The 19934-nt window shown below is 38.3% G+C and overlaps 1 protein-coding gene across 1 annotated transcript in view; it reads right to left on the bottom strand.

The window, feature by feature from the left end:
• Window positions 1-19816, bottom strand: part of LOC133662112 (FH2 domain-containing protein 1-like) — a 40504-nt gene extending 20688 nt beyond the window's left edge. Inside the window, exons 1-2 of the mRNA XM_062065808.1 lie at window positions 19387-19816; window positions 633-989 (exon numbers count right to left, since the gene is read on the bottom strand). Coding sequence (XP_061921792.1) covers window positions 633-863 — 231 coding nt within the window. The 5' untranslated portion in view covers window positions 864-989; window positions 19387-19816. The remainder of the gene's footprint in view (window positions 1-632; window positions 990-19386) is intronic.
• Window positions 19817-19934: the final 118 nt, after the last annotated feature.

Raw genomic sequence — 19934 nt, forward strand, 5'->3', positions numbered from 1 at the left:
GGAAAGTGACCTGCGAGATGGGCTGGTGCCGCGGTGCCGCCTCGCTTGCCCCCAGGCCGACCGATCGGAAGCAAGACCAATCTGACCTGTCCTGCATGGTAGCACCGCCAGTTCGGTGTTTAGGTGACCTCTAAATGTGAAAAAATTGTTTCCGTCATAATTTTGCAAAAAACCTAAATATCAAAACGTCTCAAAAACCACCTCATCAACATTTTTTTAGCGATATTTGAGAGCTTTTTCGAAATATGTGTGTTTCCATTACCAGTTTCTTATTGCGATGTTTAGGTTTTGCACATTTCTAAGGCTAATGGAAACGCAGTTAATGAACCGTAGCTTTACAGCACTCATGCAACCCCAGACCGTGATGCTACCACCACCATGCTGGGTTCTATAGACAAGACACAATTATCTTGCTACTCATTTGTAATGCCGGTTAATTAGACAACAATGGATGTGCGTTGACTAATTTTCAGAGGCTAGTAAATCTATATCGCTACACAAGCTGTACATTGACTACTCTAAAGTATATCCAAGTTGACTTTGTCCTTTGACAAGATGTACTGGAATACAAACAGTAAGATACTGTATATGTTGGGTTGCTGTGTTCAACTCTACCACATACAAATCCATACCTGCTCCTCTGGGATGGTTTTCCAGAAGAAGCTTCTCACCCTCTTCTTGCTCCTCAGGCCTCCTGTGGGGTCTCCCGGTGTGGGGAGCAAGGGGGGAGGAGGAGGTGGCGGCGGCGGGGGCGGTGGAGGCGGCGGCGGCGGTGGTGGTGGTCCCTCCATATTAGTTCTGTCCTCCAGGAAAGAGAGTGCCTTGCTGTCATTGGCCGGCGAGGCGCTGTCCATCACGTGCATCCCAATAGCCAATTGGACGAGAGTGGCGTGAGAGGCGGGGCGACCAAGACACAGAGGTGATGGGCAGACATGACGAAATTAGGGGCCGACAGGAAAGTGATGACAGCTCATGGCACATCCCACCGTCTGGGTGGAATACAGCAAAGAATAACAACCATGAAACTCCACATCCCATCATGCTTTTCTGCCCCTCAATGAAAGTCAATTGAAGGCTGGTTGTTTTTGGATTTTCATTAAATCCGCTGCAGTTCAACTACAAGGTCAAAGTTTGAATAAGAACATATTTATTTGTTAGACAGAAAATACTCTCACTGTCGGTGTGTGTGTGTGTGTGTGTGAGCCACATTGACTTACGTAGTTTGCAAGCTTACACAAAAGTGTACAATTTACCTTAGAGCGTGCATGTGAGTGTGTGTGTGCGTGCATGCGCCCCCTGAAACCTGCCTGGCTTGTTTTGTCAGCACATGCAAACATCTTTCTTCATCCTCCTTACATCATTTACACCCTTCCACACACTCCCAGCCATGTGTGAGCAAGAACACACTGAAGCAGCCATCTTTTCTCTTTTCTGTGTACAATAAATGAAATATACACTTCTTCAAAATGTCCCATTGTTCCTCTGATAAATCATTAACACACACACTCACACACACGCCCCATTGTGACGGAAAACGTGTCAAAAAAAGAAGTACATTTCCAGCGGATGAATTGAAGACGAGTGTGTACTGTATGTGTTTGATCAGGCAGGTGCAGCGTCCAATCACATCCAAGCATCATTCAAACACGGAGTGGTTGAATTATCTCCTTAAAGATAGTTATAATGTTATGATTTTGAGCTCAATGCCCCAAAACTTGGAAAGCTATAAACCAGGGGTCCCCAAACTACGGCCGGATCCGGCCCGCCAGTGTCCAAAATCCGGCCTGCGGGAAGTCCCAAGTTTAAAAAAAAAAAAACTTTTTTTTTTTTAATCCATTTTCTGCCGCATGTTACTCTCGGTGTCTCTTAGCCGCTCAGGCAAATCATATTGTCTAAAAATGCATTTTCCCATCGATAACGTGACATCATCTCACTCTGAATATATATATATATATATACCGTATTTTTCGGACTATAAGTCGCAGTTTTTTTCATAGTTTGGCCGGGGGTGCGACTTATACTCAGGAGCGACTTATGTGTGAAATTATTAACACATTACCGTAAAATATCAAATAATATTATTTAGCTCATTCACGTAAGAGACTAGACGTATAAGATTTCATCGGATTTAGCGATTAGGAGTGACAGATTGTTTGGTAAACGTATAGCATGTTCTATATGTTATAGTTATTTGAATGACTCTTACCATAATATGTTACGTTAACATACCAGGCACGTTCTCAGTTGGTTATTTATGCGTCATATAACGTACACTTATTCAACCTGTTGTTCACTATTTATTTATTTTAAATTGCCTTTCAAATGTCTATTCTTGGTGTTCGGTTTTATCAAATACATTTCCCCAAAAAATGCGACTTATACTCCAGTACGACATACACATGTTTTTTTCCTTCTTTATTATGCATTTTCGGCCGGTGCGATTTATACTCCGGAGCGATTTATACTCCGAAAAATACGGTATATATATATATATATATATATATATATGTATATATATATATATATATATATATATATATACATATACACAGCCCGGCAAATTTTTTTACCCCAAAATCAAAACGTTTGGGGACCCATGCTATAAACCATATTATGAAAAACTACAAATAGGCTGGATTTTCACAGTTGCCAATTGGCTTTTTGTATACGGGTCATTAATGAGGCAGGAAAAGCGTGTGGGTTCTATAGATGCCAGTGCTGGTGTTGCCACCTGCTGCCATGGCGACCGACCCGCGTGTTTCCAATCGCCATGGTAACAGAGCGAGTGGTAAACAATGACGGTTTGTTTATTTGGCCGACAACAAAAATCAGGGCCGGTGTGCGTTTGTGAGCAACACAATGGTTTCCTCCTGATTGGTAGTCAGAGTAAATGAAAGTGACAGGAGACCATTTGACGACCAGATGACATCATCATAAAAAATGGATGGGGCCTCCAATACAATTATGTATTTGTACAGCAACATGTTAGTGTAAAGCATAAAACAAGGCTGCAAAATCTATATCGATGTACAAACCCTGTTTCCATATGAGTTGGGAAATTGTGTTAGATGTAAATATAAACGGAATACAATGATTTGCAAATCATTTTCAACCCATATTCAGTTGAATATGCTACAAAGACAACACATTTGATGTTCAAACTGATACATTTTTTTTTTTTTTCAAACAATCATTAACTTTAGAATTTGATGCCAGCAACATGTGACAAGAAGTTGGGAAAGGTGGCAATAAATACTGCTAAAGTTGAGGAATGCTCATCAAACACTTATTTGGAACATCCCACAGGTGAACAGGCAAATTGGGAACAGGTGGGTGCCATTATTGGGTATAAAAGTAGATTCCATGAAATGCTCAGTCATTCACAAACAAGGATGGGGCGAGGGTCACCACTTTGTCAACAAATGCGTGAGCAAATTGTTGAACAGTTTAAGAAAAACCTTTCTCAACCAGTTATTGCAAGGAATTTAGGGATTTCACCATCTACCATGATACCATATCATCAAAGGGTTCAGAAAATCTGGAGAAATCACTGCACGTAAGCAGCTAAGCCCGTGACCTTCGATCCCTCAGGCTGTACTGCATCAACAAGCGACATCAGTGTGTAAAGGATATCACCACATGGGCTCAGGAACACTTCAGAAACCCACTGTCAGTAACTACAGTTGGTCGCTACATCTGTAAGTGCAAGTTAAAACTCTCCTATGCAAGGCGAAAACCGTTTATCAACAACACCCAGAAACGCTGTCGGCTTCGCTGGGCCTGAGCTCGTCTAAGATTAATAAATAAATGGGTTATACTTGTATAGCGCTTTTCTACCTTCAAGGTACTCAAAGCGCTTTGACAGTATTTCCACATTTACCCATTCACACACACATTCACACACTGATGGCGGGAGCTGCCATGCAAGGCGCTAACCAGCAGCCATAAGAGGCAAAGGGTGAAGTGTCTTGCCCAAGGACACAACGGACGTGACTAGGAAGGTAGAAGGTGGGAATTGAACCCCAGTAACCAGCAACACTCCGATTGCTGGCACAGCCACTCTACCAACTTCGCCACGCCGTCCCTAGATGGACTGATACAAAGTGGAAAAGTGTTCTGTGGTCTGACGAGTCCACATTTCAAATTGTTTTTGGAAACTGTGGACGTCGTGTCCTCCGGACCAAAGAGGAAAAGAACCATTCGGATTGTTATAGGCGCAAAGTGTAAAAGCCAGCATCTGTGATGGTATGGGGGTGTATTAGTGCCCAAGACATGGGTAACTTACACATCTGTGAAGGCGCCATTAATGCTGAAAGGTACATACAGGTTTTGGAGCAACATCTGTTGCCATCCAAGCAACGTTACCATGGTCACGTTGTCTTGCTTATTTCAGCAAGACAATGCCAAGCCAAGTGTTACATCAACGTGGCTTCATAGTAAAAGAGTGCGGGTACTAGACTGGCCTGCCTGTAATCCAGACCTGTCTCCCATTGAAAATGTGTGGCGCATTATGAAGCCTAAAATACAACAACTTAAGCTGTACATCAAGCAAGAATGGGAAAGAATTCCACCTGAGAAGCTTAAAAAATGTGTCTCCTCAGTTCCCAAACGTTTACTGAGTGTTGTTAAAAGGAAAGGCCATGTAACACAGTGGTGAACATGCCCTTTCCCAACTACTTTGGCACGTGTTGCAGCCATGAAATTCTAAGTTAATTATAATTTGAAAAAAAAAAAAAAAAAGTTTATGAGTTTGAACATCAAATATCTTGTCTTTGTGGAGCATTCAATTGAATATGGGTTGAAAAGGATTTGCAAATCATTGTATTCCGTTTATATTTACATCTAACACAATTTCCCAACTCATATGGAAACAGGGTTTGTATTTCCATTAAGATAAATAATCCAAATCTACCCATGACGAACCTTTAGTGTTGTGTGAGCGCACAACTGTTGTGTACTCTTGTCAGCGCCTCTCTGCTGACCTCATTATCATCCTTTACTCCACATTCCGAAAGTTAACGCGGACACAGGAGTGGACCCCGTGGAGGTCCTGATGGTGGTCTACACGTGAGGCCTGACGCAAGTGGAGTCTCTTGGAAAAGGAAGGGGCGTTCAAAGAGCACGTTTAGAGCTTGTTAAACAGGATTGTTCTGTGGGCCGTCAGAACAGGCCGTCCACTCCTTACATTCACGGCGGGAACCTAACACCGCGCTGGAACGACTCAACGTGATACCTCACTTCTGCTTTTCAATTCTGCACTCGCACAACTCTTTTGGGAACGGGCAAATATTGACACTACAAATTCATCTGACCTCTCTCTCTCTCTCTCTCTTGAACATACACACAAACACACACCTTGAAGACACACAAATGACAGATGACTCACGGCGGCCAGATGAAAAACATAATTGAGAAGTGTCACGCGCAAACAGGCTAAATAGTTATTTGATACCATTATAACGCCACATTGTCCTGACCCAACACTTCAAGGGAGTCTTTGTAGCATACATGTCATTTAGAATATCCTCAAAGGTTTATCAGCATTGGGCAAACGGTATATGACTTATGGTCACTTAGACTTAGACAAACTTTAATGATCCACAAGGGAAATTGTTGGGTTGCTAAAACTAGGGCAGGGGTCGGCAACCCAACATGTCGAAAGAGCCCTATTGGACCAAAAATACAAAAAACTAATCAGTCTGGAGCCACAAAAAATTAAAAGCCGTATATAAGTCTTATAATGAAGGCAACACATGACATAAGTGTCTATATTAGCTATAATAGCCTACTATCAAAACGATTGTGTTGCAGGCTGAAGCAAATCTTTGTTGACAGAAATGTTGAAATTTAATATTTATTCTACACATTTTTACAACATTAGAAACCATTAGTAAATCAGAGGCTACTCAGAAGGTGAGATAACTACTGGAAATTACTGGCTTTTAATGGCCAAAGGTGAAGATGTGTGTGTCCAAGTTAAAGGAAACGGCGGGCTGTCTTCTTTTAATAGATTTATAACAATCTTTGGCAAGCTCGGTAATGTTTGCTGTGGTCTGGAACACCATGGCACATAAACAACTATCTGAAATGCAGCCAATATTACATACATATAACGTGTCATGAGACATGCAAAACTAAATTATATACAAAGAGGATACAAGTAAAGTATATTAAATTAGCTCAAATATACCTACAATTGAGGCATTATGATGCAATATGTACATACAGCTAGCTTAAATAGCCTGATTAGCACTCCAACAAGGCAATAACATCAACAAAACGCACCTTTGTGCATTCACGCACAGCATGAAACTTTTGGTGGACAAAATGAGAAGGAGTGGAAGATTTTACATGTAAACAAACTGTTGCGTCACAGACCACACTTTGGTGAGTTCAAGAACCGCCGAAATTAGTTGGACAAAACGATGTTCACCAAATACTTTTATCACTGAAGCATACACACAAACATATTAAACAGTGGGCTTTCTAACAATTGGGAAGGTTTGTGTCACGTTTGTCCTCAAACAAAAAAAACATACTAAAACAAAAAAATAATTTTACCCTCATCTTTTTCCATTTTCAATCCTTTTTTAATTATACTCCAGGGAGCCACTAGGGTGGCACTAAAGAGCCGCATGCTGCTCGAGAGCCGCAGATTGCTGACCCCCGGACTAGAGCATGGCCCTCATATCAGTCTATTGTCAGCAAAAGAACAAGTATCGGATGATATCGGCTTGCATCTCAAATCTCAGATACAAGCTCCGTTGCAAAAGTCCTGCAGAGTGTTTACTTGTGCAAAGCTGGACAGCGAGTTAACATCTAAATGTCCTCCAATTAGCACATAAGGTTGATCTTTTGCTGCATTGTAGTCATTTACAGAAGTTAAACATGGCAGGCTATACTCCACAGGCTACAATGAGCGAGTGCACAGGTGTCCTTGATTCAGTTCTTCTCAAATAATGCCATGCCAGGTGGGGCATGTGTAACCCCCGGAGAAGATGTTATCAGTATCATGCAGTATAATCCTGCAAACCCTGCATAGAAAATATGTGAACCACAAAATGTGCACCTTGTAGCCACCAATACTGGCTTCCTCATTTTGATAAAAAGAAAAAAAATCAACACAAATTGTTTTATTCATTTTTTGTCACGGCACATGCGCAATACCGCATGTTTTCTGCTGCAAGCTCTGCTGGCACCTCCGCTAGAAGCGTGCCGGGACACGCCCCTGCTCGCTCTGCCCGCATCACGGCATCACGCTTGCAAATCTGCAAGCAATCACTAATCAGCGCACCTGGGACTAATGAAAACAGACAGCATAAAGACCAGCAGACCCGAAGATCCAGTGCCGGAACGTAGTTCACTCTTCATAGTAAGCATCCCGTCTCTGGCTTCCCTCCTGCGTACTTGCTCTCTCTGTGTCTTCCCTGTGCTCGTGTCTTATGTCCCTTGTGTTCCCCGCTGTGTTTTCCCTGTGTCCCGCGATCGAGCTGTGCACCTCGACTTCCCTCTGGATTCTGGACTGCCTCCCTCGATCCTCGACCCCTGCTTGGACACAGACCTCGTTGCTTCTCTCCAGCCCCCGACCTCTTGCTTGCCCACGGACTGCCTTCTCGCCTAGCCCCTTTGGTCTGACGAAGGATTCACCCAACACGCACTTACAACAACCACTGGTAACATTTACATTGTTAATTCTACACATCGTCTTGCACCATTCACGTTTAGTAGCATACACACCCCAGCAGTTCAATTCATAAAATAAAATAAAATAAAACATACATTGCATAAATAAATAATTGAGGTTAGGGTTAGAATATAAATAAATAAATACATGAATAAATAAATAAATAAACATACTTTAAAATTTGCAACGATTTACGGTTTATAAAACAAGCTCAAAACCTATAATTTATTCAGTGAGTAAATGAATGCATACATTTAAAAGCTAAACCAAAAACACTCCAATGATTCTCTGGTAAAATACTACAGTCTTCCATTGCCAAACTCACCACGCTGCATACTGTATGTTGTATTGAAAGACTATCCATGGGTCAATGTGGGCAACATTGGTTGCTCAATAACCAATCTTTTGCAAGAAAAGTAAGACTATTGTAATTTGTTATCTTATTCCAGGTGTGTGGCTAGCGTATTCCAGTCTGTTGTTGCTTCAGTACACAAAGCAGACTGGGCAAGATTAATATTTTGTGTAAATATTAACCGTCCCTTTGGAAGCCAACCTTAAGGCCCCGGCTTTAGACTCAGAGCAGAGCATCACATTCTTCAAAGGGGGGGCAGCATTGTGGATTATTTGAAACATAACAATTATATGTTCAAAACTGAGTATGTTATATTTAGAGAGAATGTTACAATGGTGGTATTGTCTTGTTTTTTTTTATCCAGTATTTTTGATGCTCGTCCGTACAGTGATCTAACTGGCTTTTAGCTGGTTTGATTTATAACACTTTTATAGAACAATAGTATATTGATTGCCATTTAAAACAGGACAAGTATACAATAACTATATATGCAGATTACTTAGGAGAAATATAACCCCAGAGAAAAATGCATTTTGAAAGATGTGTGTGCACGTACAACATGTAAAACCTTTAGTACATCAGTATGTGGAATTAAATGATGGAAAGGATTAAGCAAAGAAGTCAAACAATGTACTAAGATGATTCACTTTTAAGAAAAAGTGTTAACAAAGTACTCCTTTTCGAAAATGTTCTAAACAGAAGTAGATGCATGTTCGAAATAAACTTAAACCATAAACCAGACTTACACATACAAAGTCTTCAAAGCAAAAGCGTATTGGAAGGTATCTAGTAACAAACGTGTCCGCACTATAAATTAGAAAGTTTAGAGTTCTCAATACCTACCATTGTTCTCTGAGTAATTTCACTTGATTAAACCTTTTCTAACATTAAACCCTACAAAATAATAAATGTATGTACTTTTATACCATAAGGTTGGTGTTTTTCCTACCTACAATTGTTTTTGTTTGACTAATTTCACTTGATAAAACCTTTTTTAAATTCCACACTACAAAAATAAAAAATAAAAGTATGCACTTTGATTGCTACTGATATCGTATCAGATTAATATCAATATCCATTATGGGTATCATATCAAAAGTGAAAAAGTTGATTTGGGACAACCCTAGCAACGACATTTTGCTTGATGGCGGCCATGTTTATTTTAACCAACTTTGGGGGGGATTTGACAAAACACACTAAAGTTAAGTACATTGAGCTGTGTGGGAAATTTCTATTCAATTTAACATATGGGGGTGAATTAAAAGCGCCACCATGTGGTCTAATTATTTAGGGATGTGCTGCTCGACCGGCCACTGAGTAGTATCAGCCAATTTTCATGAAAAAGTATGTGATCGCCATTGCCGGATAATGTCTTATAAAGGGGAACTACACTTTTTTGGAATTTTGCCTATCGTTCACAATTATTATGACAGAGACAATAATATTTTTTTTGCGTTCTAACATGTAAAAATCGGATTGTTTGTTGTTGTAAGAGCGAACACAGAGTAACTCTTTTTTTAGCGTATTAACACATAGGCATGCTTCGGTATTAGCCTTAAAAGCTAACTACGGCAAGAGATAAGATAGCTTCTACAACAACACATAACATGTTTGAGTTAGTAATGCACAACACTGCGATATGACACCAGTTTGTACTGACTGAAAAAAATGAAAAATCATGTTACGGTATCTGTAAAGTTTTATTTCATGCTTTGTTTGTACACAGCTATTCAGAGAGCGTATGTGCTGTAACACACATGACGTGTTGCGTATATTATGATCAATATAAGGTGTGACTCACTCGATGGACAGTTGTTCATTTGGTCCAGCTGGCTGGGTACATTTTTCTGGCTATTTTGGGGTAAGCAATCCATTTAAGTCGAGATAGCTTATCTCCAAACTCCACATTTGCAGCTTGGAATCGCTCTCACCTCACTCTGTCGGCTTCCGTCTGCTCCAGCGTTTCACCCTCTTCTTTGTGATCGCTTCTAGAAGCAGCAGTTCTTCCTCCGTACATTCAGGTTAAAAAAGATAAGGTTGTGAATCCTAATTTTTCCTAAAATACTAATCTTCGTTGTCTGTTACCAAGTCTGCCATGATTAGAACACACTCAAGCGTTTTGTATCCGGAAGTAGGAACACAGTAGTTGCTGGAAGTCAGAAGTGCGCTGCTATGGAAACAGAAATCAATGCCCGGAAGAAATCAGTCCCTGCATTTAATAACATTATCAAAATACGGTAAATATTGAACATATTACATGTTGTTATGAACGTGTCTGTTACTACATTATATATATATATATATATATATATATATATATATATATATATATATATATATATATATATATATATATATATATATATATATATATATATATATATATACATACATACATACATACATACATACATACATATATATATATATATATATATATATATATATATATATATATATACACATACATATATATATATATACATACATATATATACAGGTATATATATATATACATACATATATATATATATATATACATACATAAATACATACATACATACAAATAAATAAATATATGTATACATGTATACATATACACATATATAAATATATGTATATATACATATACACATATATATATATACATATACACATGTATATACATATACACATATATACACATACACACATATATATGTATGTATATATATATATGTGTGTATATGTATATGTATATATATACATATACACACACACACACACACATATATATATATATATATATATATATATATAATTTAGTTGCAGTGTGTATCAAACATCTGCGGTCCCCTCCGAGGTTTGTCATTGTATCCCATTGGGTTGAGTTTTTTCTTGCCCTGATGAGGGATCTGAGCAGAGGATTTCGTTGTGGCTTGTGCAGCCCTTTGAGACATTCGTGATTAAGGGATATATAAGTAAACTTTAATTGATTGATTGATTGATATCATCAATACTAGTGTGATCAAATAGATCTTTTTAGTCTCTCAAAATATTTGTTTTAAATGTTTTTGTTAATGTTTAAAGTTAAAGTTAAAGTACCAATGATTGTCACACACACACACACTAGCTGTGGTGAAATTATCCTCTGCATTTGACCCATCACCCTTGATCACCCCCTGGGAGGTGAGGGGAGCAGTGAGCAGCAGCGGTGGCAGCGCCCGGGAATCATTTTGGTGATTTAACCCCCAATTCCAACCCTTGATTCCCTGGATGCAGGAAGACTTTCAGGGCAAAAAGGATTTCAGTGAGTAATGAATATAGTTTTTGCTTTTGTTTAGTTTATGTTCTATTGATTTTGTTTTGTGCAAACAAATCGAGAAACAACTAGTTTAAATATTGTGTTGATATAGTTAAACTGTCAATAGCACTCATCATAAATACATTGGACATTTTACGGTTAAAGCATGTGACCAGTATTGGTATTGATGTAACTCAGCTAGTTCAGTCAGCCCCCGTGCCTTTTTAACACATTCCGCACGGGGAAGCAAACCCTGGTCGTTAGCGTGAGAGGCGAGTGTGCTGACCACTGAGCCAAAAGACCAAGCTGCCATTCCAGCAGCCAGCACTACTCTTGAAGTCGTCGGAGAGTGAGGTTTTAGTAAGGCACACCTGGCCCATCACACTGGCTAGCCCAGGGGTCGGCATCCCAAAATGTTGAAAGAGCCATATTGGACCAAAAATACGAAAACAAAAATCTGTTTGAAGCCGCAAAAAATTAAAAGGTGTTATCATGAAGGCAACACATGATGTAAGTGTCTATATTAGCTAAATTTGCCAACTATCAAAGGCTGACACAAATCTTTGTTGACAGAAATGTTGTTTTTTAATTTTTATTGTACACATTTTTCCAACATTGGAAATCATTAGTAAATCCTGGAAAACGCCTGGAAATTACTGGCTTAGAATAGTGTGTGTCCAAGTTAAAGGAAACGGCAGGCTGTCTTCTTCTAAAGGATTTATTACAACCTTTGCAAGCTGGGTAACGTTTGCTGTGGTCTGGAACAACATGGCACACAAACAACTATGAGAAATGCTGCCAATATTACATACAGATTATGTGTCATGAGACATACAAATATAAATTAAATACACAAGGACATAAGTAAAGGAAATTGAATGAGCTCAAATGTACATACAAACAAGGCATAGTGATGCAATATGTACATACAGCTAGCTTAAATAGCATTGATTATCTTGCAGTCATGCACTGACCAAATATGCCTAAATTAGCACTCCATAACAAGTCAATATCAACAAAGCTCACCTTTGTGCATTCACGCACAGCATAAAACATTTGGTGGACAAAACGAGACAAAAAGGAGTGGCGTAAAACACGTCTTTCTGTGGCAGCTTCGGAAAAAGTTGTACATGTAAACAAACTACAATGAGTTCAAGGATCGCTGAAACGGTGCTTGCCAAATACTCATCAGTGAAGCATGTTTAATATAAACAGTGGGATTTCTAACAATTAGGAAGGTTTGTGTCATTTTTGTTCTCCTACACAGGGGTCACCAACCTTTTTGAAACCGAGAGCTACTTCTTGGGTACTGATTAATGCGAAGGGCTACCAGTTTGATACACACTTAAATAAATTGCCAGAAATAGCCAATTTGCTCAATTTACCTTTAACTCTATGTTATTATTAATAATTAATGATATTTATCTTTGTGGGAACACTGATCATCTTAATGATTTCTCACAATAAATATATATAGAAACAGATAAATATCAATATGCAACACTTTATTTTTATATTTTCTCTAAGTGCACATTTTTCAAATTGAACATTTTCAAATGATCACTTCTAAGATAGTCTTGTGAAATCACAATATCCCATTTTAACTAGCTAGCCACTAACATTTTTTAACAAATCATGAATTACTTTGCACCATGTTTGTACAAATAATAACTCATGTAAAATACAAAAGTCAACTCTCAAATTTTTAAATCATGTCACACTTTGAACTGGACACCAAATCTTTTATCTGTTTCTTTTTCAGTTAGTGGGAAGCCTGGCATTGCATGCTGTTAACTAGTGTGTTGTACTCTGGTGTGTAACTTGACACTGCAACTCTGAGTGAGTCTTGCAGATGTGCATCAGTGAGGCGTGTTCTGTGTTTGTTCTTGATAAAGTTCATGTCAGAAAAGGCTGATTCACAAAGATAAGATTTTTCCTCATTGTTTGCGGAACTTTCTTAATCTTTTGGACATATTTTCACAGCAATCTGGCCTTAAGCTTAATTATGATAAATGTAAAATGTTAAGGATAGGAAATCTAAAGGGAACGTCCATTCGAATGAAATACAAAGTGCCTGTTTTGTGGACAGCTGGACCAGTTAACATACTTGGTGTTGTTGTCCCAGAGAATCTGGAAGATCTAGGCTCAGTAAATTATGATAATCGACTAAGAAAGCTGGACAAAATTATGCAATTATGGAAAGAGAAATCCTTAACCTTGTATGGTAAAATATCTATTGTCAACTCGTTAATTATTCCTCAATTTATTTATTTGTTTTTGTCATTACCAGCTCCATCACAAAACTTTTTTAAGATTTATGAGCGGAGGGTCTTCGATTTTGTCTGTGACGGCAAACCAGAAAATATTAAATGAAAGGTTTTGTACAATGAGTATGAATATGGGGGCCTGAAACTTCTCAACCTTGAAGCTATGTGTCTGTCTTTAAAAGCATCAATTGTTCCAAAGATGTATTTAAACACTGAGTGGTACACAAGTGTCCTGTTGGACAAAAAACATGTACTGTATCAAAAGAAATGGTATCCTTTTTTACAAGTGATCCCCTCCCATTTTTCTTATGTAGAGAGTCTGCTGGGAAACATGGCGGGGTTCATAAAGGAAACAATCCACTCATGGTGGTGTTTTCAATTTTATGTGCCAGAAAAAAGAGACGATATTTTGCAGCAGATAATATGGATGAACTCTAATATTGTAATAGATGGAAAGCCTTTCTTTTGGAAAAATATGTTTGAAAGAGGAATCATTTTTGTCAATGATATTATCAATGAGAATGGTAAAATTATGAAATATGATGAATTTAGAACTATGTATGGTGATGCTTGCTCAAGCTTTTCATTTAATCAACTAACTGGAGTAATTGGGGAAATATGGAAACAAATAATTAATTATGGAACTACTAAATTATTAGTTTGTAAACCTCTAATAAGAAATTCTAGTTGGCAAAAAGGAACTAAAATAAATAGAAACATATATAATTTTTATTTAATAAAGAAATCTTTGAAGGCTGTCCCATACAACACATATGGAAAATGGGAGGACTTTTTTGACTGCCCGTTGCCGTGGGATGCAATATTCAAACTAATCTATAAAACTACTATCGATGTGCAAAATCGTTATTTTCAAATTAAAATTATTTATAACTTCTTACCCACGGGGAAAATGTTAAAATTATGGAATATGACAGAGTCAGATGATTGCCGATTTTGTTGTCAGGAGTCTTAATCCACCCTGCATTTGTTTTGGTATTGTCATATTGTGTCTTCGTTTTGGGTGGAAGTTGAAAAAATGTGTTTAAGGATTGGTGTGTTTATGAAGCTTGATGTGGTTTCTGTTATTTTAGGAGAGTTCATTGACAATCATGATTTAGTCAATTTAATTATAGTACTCGGTAAAAGTTTATTTTTAAGGCCAAAAACAGATACTCACTTAGTATTACTTTCTTTATAACATTTTTCAGTATTTTTTAACTTTAGAAAGTTACATGGTTGAAAACGATAATGATGCCAAAAAACATAAAAAAAGATGGGAGGTCCTCAAAGGCTTATTTTGAAAGTATAATTATGTTTATAGATTATATGCTATCTGTTGTTGTGTTCCCTAATTTGAGTGACCTGGACATAACCTGGACTGTACATAAATGCTTATTTTGAAAATGTAATTTTGTTTATAAATTATATGCAATCTGTTGTGTTCCCTAATTTTTTCTGTGTACATGAATGAAGGTGTGTGTTGCTGAGTCCGACTTGGACATTATCTGGACTGGACATGGTTTTAAAAACCCTTTAAACAAATCTAATTTCATTGACAACCTGGTCTGGTGAAGATAAGGTCCTTTTAAAAAAATTAAATAAAAATAAGATAAATAAATAAAAAACATTTTCTTGGATAAAAAACAAAGTAAAAAAATATAAAAATAATTACATAAAAAAATAGTAATTAATGAAAATGTTAGTGGACCAGCAGCACATACAATCATGTGTGCTTCAGGGACTGTGTCCCTTGCAGATGTGTTGTCTATGTTGTGGGAACCAGAATATTGGTAGCAGAAAGAAATAACCCCTTTTGTGTGAGTGGGTGTGGATGAGTGTGGAAGGTGGGGGGGGGTCTAAAGTGTATCTTGTGTTTTTTCTGTTGATTTAAAAAAAAAAATAATAATTTTTTTTTGGGCCATCTGGTCCTTACAGGCGACCTGGTGCCCGCGAGAACCGCGTTGGTGACCCCTGTCCTACAGGAACCATATTAAAAGAAAAAATATACAAATGTTTTCATTTTTTTCCATTTTCACACATCTCTGAAAGAGGTCCAGGCAGCCACCAGGGCAGGAATCGGCAGCATTTAACTCTGATCGGAACAAATTCACTTGTGGATGATGGGTATGGGAATCGGCAGCATATAATATTCTGATCGGAACAAAGTTGGGGTGGGTGCACTTGAATTTCCTTTGGGATCAATGCAGTATCAATATCTACTAATGTTCACTTTTTTGTTTGCATTTGTTTAGGACAGGGGTGTCAAACTCATTTTAACTCATTTTAAAAATCTACTCCCAAGTGGGCCGGACGGGTAAAATGACGGCACAATAACTTAAAAATAAAGACAACTTCAGATTGTTTTCTTTGTTTAAAAATAAAACAAACACAATTCTGAAAATGTACAAATCATAATGTTGTTGTTTTGCTTTTTTAAACTTACATGTGCCGGTTAATAGTATTCTATCTTTATATTTGTCGTTATTTACACTTTCTGAATAAATTATGTGATAATGTTCATCAGTCAACTCATTGGTGTTCATTTTCAATCCATCAAGATTAAAAAAATTATATCAAAATCAAATTACAGTATGTTATTTATGTAGTTTCAATCATTTTCCTCGACTGATGCACTAACATCATGTGATTTATTTTGTACATATGTAGCATCATCTACAAAGATACAAAGAATTGCTATTGCGACATCCAGTGTACACATTTAGAACAGCTGTTCCTTTCATTAAAAAAATTCAGGTTAATTTTTCGATATAGCAAACTCATCCCGCGGGCCGGATAAAACCTGTTCGTGGGCCTGATCCGGCCCTCGGGCCGTATGTTTGACACCCCTGGTTTAGGTGTTGAAAAGTAAGGGCCCCACTTCTGGTATATAATTAGCTAGTAATCCTGAAGCAACTCCCCCCCCCCCCACTCCTAAAAAGAAAAAAAATGTGACAGTGTGTTAAAAGCAACACATCGGAGCGAGCAGCTGTTAATATTATCAACACCAATTCCCAGCCTCACACCTGTAATGCGGCATAGGAAGTGCTGAAAAATGAGAAGTTGGCGGCAGGCTGGGTGCAGGAGACTTCTCTAAACATTTTATTATCATTATTGTTGTCATGATCACCGTTATATAAAGCAGGCAAGCCAGCACATTTGCGGAGGTAGAATGTTTGAACCTGTCGACATGGCAACAGTGGTAAAACCCCAACAACAGTAAAAGCAACAACACCAAACCCAAGAATTTTAGGATGAAATGCGTTGTGACACAGCTGGCCTTTTGAGTCTGGATTCTGGCTTGTCTCTGCGGTTACCATGGCAACAAGGACAGACGTCTCTTTCCAGAACATGGCCTTTTACAGTACCACTATTTTTTTTCATGTGGACACCAGATTTCGTGAATGAAATGAAAAGCACATGACAACAAGTTAGTGTAAGGGCAGACAATTGTCTAACTCACAGGTGTCAAACTCAAGGCCCAGGGGCCAGATCTGGCCCACCACATGATTTTATGTGGCCCGCAAAAGCCTGGGACTAATTTGTGTCCTTTCTGACAAAATGTATTCAACGTTCTATTTTGACAGAAGAATATATATGTACTACCAGAAATGTAATTCATTTTAAACTTGATCTAAAATTACTTCCCAAACCTTTTACTTTTGTTAAAATCGAAATAAGTACAGTACTTAAATATCGGCTAGGTTCATGATTTTAAAGAAAGTTATCCATCAAATTGTGCACTGTAAAACATTTTTTTTGGTAAAAAAAAAAACGGTAGGTCAGTTGCCAAAATTGTACCTTAACTAAAAACAAAACTGTGGTATCGTTTTTCCATTTACAGAAATACGCCGTTAAGAACAACAACAAATAGTACAGTGCTACGGGTTTTCCATTTATATACTGTAACAAGAAACATTGTACATTTACCGGTAAAATTTTGACAACGGAGCTGTTAGTTTTTTTTACTGTAAAATCTACAGATTTTTTTAGTGTACCTAAAAAAACTCAGTGGCCTTATGGTTAGAGTGTCCGCCCTGAGGTTGTGAGTTCAAACCCCGGCCGAGTCATACCAAAGACAATAAAAATGGGACCCATTACTCCCTGCTTGGCACTCTGCATCAAGGGCTGGAGTTGGGTGTTAAATCACCAAAATTATTTCTGGGCGTGGCCGCCGCTGCTGCTCACTGCTCCCCTCACCTCCCAGGGGGTGATCAAGGGTGATGGGTCAAATGCAGAGGATCATTTCACCACTCCTAGTGTGTGTGTGGAAATCATTGGTACTTTAATCTTTTAAATTATAATTATCAAATAGTTGTGTAGTAATATCATGAGGCAATTTCAAATGACATATTATTCACTGTTACAAGCGGCCCTCTGAAGGCAGCCATAACCGCCATGTGGCCCTCAATTAAAACAAGTTTGACACCCCTGGTCTAACTTAACATGACAATCTCAGAAAAGGTCAAAAGGTCAAGACTGTGATTGTGTCCCTTAAAATGTTTTTATTTTTTTAATTGCATTTTTCAAACTGGAAAACGTTATCCATCAAATTGTGCACTGTAAAACATTTTTTTATGGTAAAAACAAAACAAAACGGTAGGTCAGTCGCCAAAATGTTACCTTAAATAAAAGCAAAACTGTGGTATGGTTTTTCCATTTACAGTAATACAACAACTCATAGTACAGTGCTACGTTTTTTCCATTTATATACTGTAACAAGAAACAGTACATTTAACGGTACAATTTTGACAACGGCGCTGTTAGTTTTTTTTACTGTAAAATCTGCAGATCTTTTAGTGTACCTAAAAAAAATATAAATATCCAAATAGTTGTGTAGCAATACCATGAGGCAATTTAAAATGACATATTATCCACTGTTACAAGTGGCCCTCTGAGGGCAGCCATAACTGCCATGTGGCCCTCAATGGGACGGTATAGCTCGGTTGGTAGAGTGGCCGTGCCAGCAACTTGAGGGTTCCAGGTTTGATCCCCGCTTCCGCCATCCTTGTGTCCTTGGGCAAGACACTTCACCCACACTGGTTTAAATGTAACTTAGATAATGGGTTTCTCTATGTAAAGCGCTTTGAGTCACAAGAGAAAAGCACTATATAAATATAATTGACTTCACTTCACTCAATTAAAACGAGTTTGACACCCCTGGTCTAACTTAACATGACAATCTCAGAAAAGGTGAAGACTGTGAGCCTGTCCCTAAATTGTTTACACTTTTTTTTTTTAATAGCATTTTTCAAACCGGAAAACGTTGTGCATTAAAACAAACATTTGCAGCACTAAATAGATTCAAATTATGTCAGTTTAAAAAAAAAGACATATTTGCAATGCAATGACATTGAATTGGTAACAAAATGATTATGACTGATGATATTTTGCACTTAAAAAATATTAGTATAACCAAAGAAAAACAACAAAGGTGACAACAGCAGGAATAAGAGGACAAGAACACACCTCTCGACTTATATGCAGCTTTACTCATTATTTGCAAACATCAATGATATATACAAGCAAATTGTCGGATAACGTAGCCGATGTTTAGAGGGGTTATAGCCCGTGTGGTGTACGCTTACGTGAACGTTATTGAACGCACATTAATGAGCGAGTTTAAGGAAAACGTCAACATGTGAACGCAGCCTGGTGTCAGCGTTCAGCAGCCTGCTAAGTCCGCCAAGGCAACTCAATGCGGCTCCGCTGAGACGCGCTAAGAAAAAGGAGGAAGCCGCCGCTAAAGAACTCACACGGACGCACACCCACAGAAACATGCGGTGAAATGAACGCAACTCACCACTGCGACTCGATCCACGGGCGTGACACGCTTCACGCAGAACTCCAGTAGAAAAAGGGACCAATTCCTCTGCAAAAACGTGGAGGACTCAGTAGCTTTTTAGTGCATCTTTGCAGCTCGCAGGCCAGCAGCACGGCTGGCACTACTGCGCATGCGTGATCGCTCAGGTAGAGAAAACACACACACTTACTGTACAACATATGTAAAACTGGTTTACCACATTAACTCTTGAAAAATGTGTGTGTGTGGGGAAAAGATAAGACTGGGGCGAGCCCCACCCATAGCCTGCAACTACCCACTCAAACACACTTTCTGTACATTTACATGACATGTTAATCTTGCCAAGATTTATACAAGCTTTCAACAATTGTGTGCAGAATGTATCTTTAATTGGCTGGTCTCCAGCCTGGTCCACTGGGACAGGCACCAACAAGACAAATAAGTTGTGTATGTGAGTGTGTCTGTTGTGTTGTGTTGCCTGGCAAGTAATCGCTTTTGTTTGGAAAGTGCCACAAGCACATTAAAATTTGGTGTTCACGCCTTCACAT

Source organism: Entelurus aequoreus, linkage group LG12, assembly GCF_033978785.1.
Source record: "Entelurus aequoreus isolate RoL-2023_Sb linkage group LG12, RoL_Eaeq_v1.1, whole genome shotgun sequence".
NCBI lineage: Eukaryota > Metazoa > Chordata > Actinopteri > Syngnathiformes > Syngnathidae > Entelurus > Entelurus aequoreus.